Genomic DNA, 3006 nt, shown 5'->3' with positions numbered 1-3006 from the left:
ATTAACACAACGAATATCTAATGAGTGGGAAAAAATATTATAGTAACGATGGTTTCCACAAGTACAATACGATATGAGAAAGAAAAATTTAGCCGAAGGGTCTAATTTGAAGGGACATAAAAATTGACTTTGAAATGTTCGAATCTTTTAACATTGGCAGTTAAACGGTTAACGAATTTATACTTGTCCACATGTTCTCGAAAAAATTGAACGCAGCTCATCCTTTTCCCCTCCACGTTATCCTTTTCCCCTCCGTATAATCGAGAGCCAGTTTACCTTTACACCGCGGCATTATTGAAACTGAACCCGGCATATTGCTACTCAGAGTAATCCAGTGGTCTGAAATGATGGCGAAATTATCATTCGAACATTTATTAAAAACCTCCTCAGAGGTTACAATGTCAGGATGAGTCTCTTCAGAACACTCTGCGATCAGGCCACAAGTTGAAGATCAACAAAACAGCAAACATTTCCTTTTGTAAGGTACTGTGGGTGGTCCGGTTTGAACATCCTGATCCGGCTGCTTGTCCAAGTCTTCAATCAAAACTCTAGCAGCGTGAGGCACAGAAATGCACATTTAGCCCTTGATGGCAACAGCGCCGTATTTCAGGCCACCTCCCAGTCCTCCGCCGTAGCCGATCCCGCCGCCATAGCCGAGACCTCCACCGAATCCCACTCCACCGCCGTAGCCTCCGAGTCCACTGTGGGCCACGATGCCACCTCCTCGCTGCACCTGGTCCACGTGGTGTATCGTTCTGACTACGAATACGGGTCCAGAGACTGCCTTGGAGAAGCCAGGTCCACCGCGCAGTAGTGTCACGCTGCTGCCTACTCCAACTCCACCTCCGTAGCCAAGGCCACCATCATAGCCCCCACCGTAGCCGCCTCCATAACCTCCCAGACCACCGGCCAAGGCACAAGCGAGCGCAGCAGACCCGAGGCACAAGATAATCTGTGGGCGATATAAAGCAACAAAAATCATTGAATCAGTGAAAAAGTCCTCATCACTCAATATGTACACGTCTGTCAGAAGTTTATAGCCCAAGAATTTTGGTTCCGAGCCACACCTTGTGGCTCATAATGTATCTCCAACGAATATCCTGAAGGTAAGAAGATTTCTGGTAGTGCCCCCTCCGATGGGTAGAAATCTCTATACTGATACAGAAGCCCCACTAAACTGCTTAGAAGGCAATTCCCGCTGGCAAAGGCTGTGCCTATATCTTAAGAAAGCTTCTCCGTCGTAAAGCCCCTTTGTATAAGGCACTAGAATGGCATAAGGGGAAAGAAGACTATTTCGAATCAGGTGCCATTCACGAGAGAGGGTGGTTTTTCGGCGCTTCTTGGATCTCTTCTCTTGGGAGATTAGGCATAGAAAGCGAGAACATGTTCCCCGCAATGACTTCAGAGATAGTGCTGGTACTTGCTTTCATGCAAGGACAGGCACTTTCTTCCAAGACTTTGCGCCAATGGTCTTGATGTTCTGCTCTGTAGGGCACTAAGGGTCGGTAAATCCTCATTCGAGCGAGGCCACAGTTACTCGCTTGGATCGCGCAGGTATTAGCGAATTTTTCTCTGTTGCTCTACCTCATATTCCTGATGGTCGAGCGTAACCCAATCAAACTTTTCAATTCGGATAAGGCAAACCACTTTGCTTTTTGAAGGTAAATATAAAACGGGCACAAGCAATGAGAAAGAGCAATATTGATGCCCTCTTGCACCTAAGCTGGCTCAGAACAATGAATGTTAAACATCAGTAGTAGAAGTGGAAGCAAAGTCATGAGGTTGTTTTATTCTTCGCCTCTTCCTTTTGCCCCCCGTTTCTTTTTGCACAGTTTTACTTCCCACGCGCAGCAAGCAAGTTCTGGTGTGGGTCCAGGCAGTTTGAGGGTTTCATTTGCGCAACGTAATGTGGCAAGCACAAGTTCTCACTAGTGAAGTTCTCACTAGTGCTTCGCTCACTGCTAATATCCTTCAGAGGTAAAGTATTGACGGCCGTTTCTAAAGTTGTGCGTCATATTTACGAGTATATGAATTTCTTTAATACATCCCAGCCTATAGTCTGCATTTGCGCTCATCTCCGCCGTCAAACTTGCGAAAAGATATGCAATAAATCGGCAGCCTAAACATTTTCGCGCCTCTGAGAAAGCTTATCATGAATGCACCATTTAATGAAGCACACTTTGCAATGGAGCATGAAGGGATGGCAGCGTTACCGATCTGTTTAAAAGCCGAATAAAATTTTTACTTCTTCCCAAAATTTCGCGACACAGATTACAGCTCCTTGCACTGTAGCACCATCTAGAAAAATTCAAGGTGCAACACAAAACATTGTTTTGTGTGTTATGCGTACCAACTCGCAGCGCCTTACAGAGTTCCCGAGAGTCACAAAGTTCTTGTTTTAGGTGCGACACGAGCTTGGAATTTTTTCGCGAATCTCCGAAAGGCCAGAAATTTCTTCTGACAGCATTAACAGCGCAACTTCTCCTTTCATGTGGCAAACCTCGTCGGTCTTTTCTCCGCGTACGAAGCGCGATTCAACGGATAGCAGTCACACTCAAAGCGCATACCAGAGTCTTCATGGCGATGTTGTAGCGTGCTGTAGTCCAGGGATGCTGTGGCAATTTTGCCTGGGCTGGCGGGCGTTTATAAACCGTCTCTCTTGCCAGTCCTTTCTGCATTAGTTACGCCTCCATGACGTGTGCGTAACGGAGTCACTCATTTCCCTCTCCGCGATCCCATTCCTTTGCGAACAATTGCCAAGATGATTGCTTACTTTCTTCTTCACTCTTGCACTACAGTAGATAAAATGTGTAGGTATGTTGAAAACGCAGCGTTCTTAAGTTTCCCCGCGTGCATCTTAGCCGAAGTGGGCAGTGGACATGTTTCAAAAGTCTATTCGCGTCGATACCGTGTATACGGTTCATCATGAACGCGGAGTTGCTGCTAAATTCACGCAGAGCTTGTGTAAAGGCGTCTGAAAGACCAGAGCGGATGTTTCAGTATTTT

The 3006-nt window shown here is 46.2% G+C and overlaps 1 protein-coding gene across 1 annotated transcript; it reads right to left on the bottom strand.

Annotated features, from left to right (window-relative positions):
• Positions 1–577: 577 nt before the first annotated feature.
• LOC149329070 (uncharacterized) lies at positions 578–2579 on the bottom strand. Its single transcript, XM_089562075.1, has 2 exons — positions 2568–2579; positions 578–952 (listed from the first exon to the last, which is right to left on the bottom strand). Exons 1-2 carry the CDS (start codon positions 2577–2579, stop codon positions 578–580), a joined length of 387 nt encoding a protein of 128 aa, XP_089418201.1.
• Between the last annotated feature and the right edge of the window lie 427 nt (positions 2580–3006).

Source organism: Amblyomma mixtum, chromosome 9 (assembly GCF_055824585.1).
Source record: "Amblyomma mixtum isolate Tamu chromosome 9, ASM5582458v1, whole genome shotgun sequence".
Taxonomy (NCBI): domain Eukaryota; kingdom Metazoa; phylum Arthropoda; class Arachnida; order Ixodida; family Ixodidae; genus Amblyomma; species Amblyomma mixtum.
This window is presented reverse-complemented; position numbering and strand designations above follow the sequence as displayed.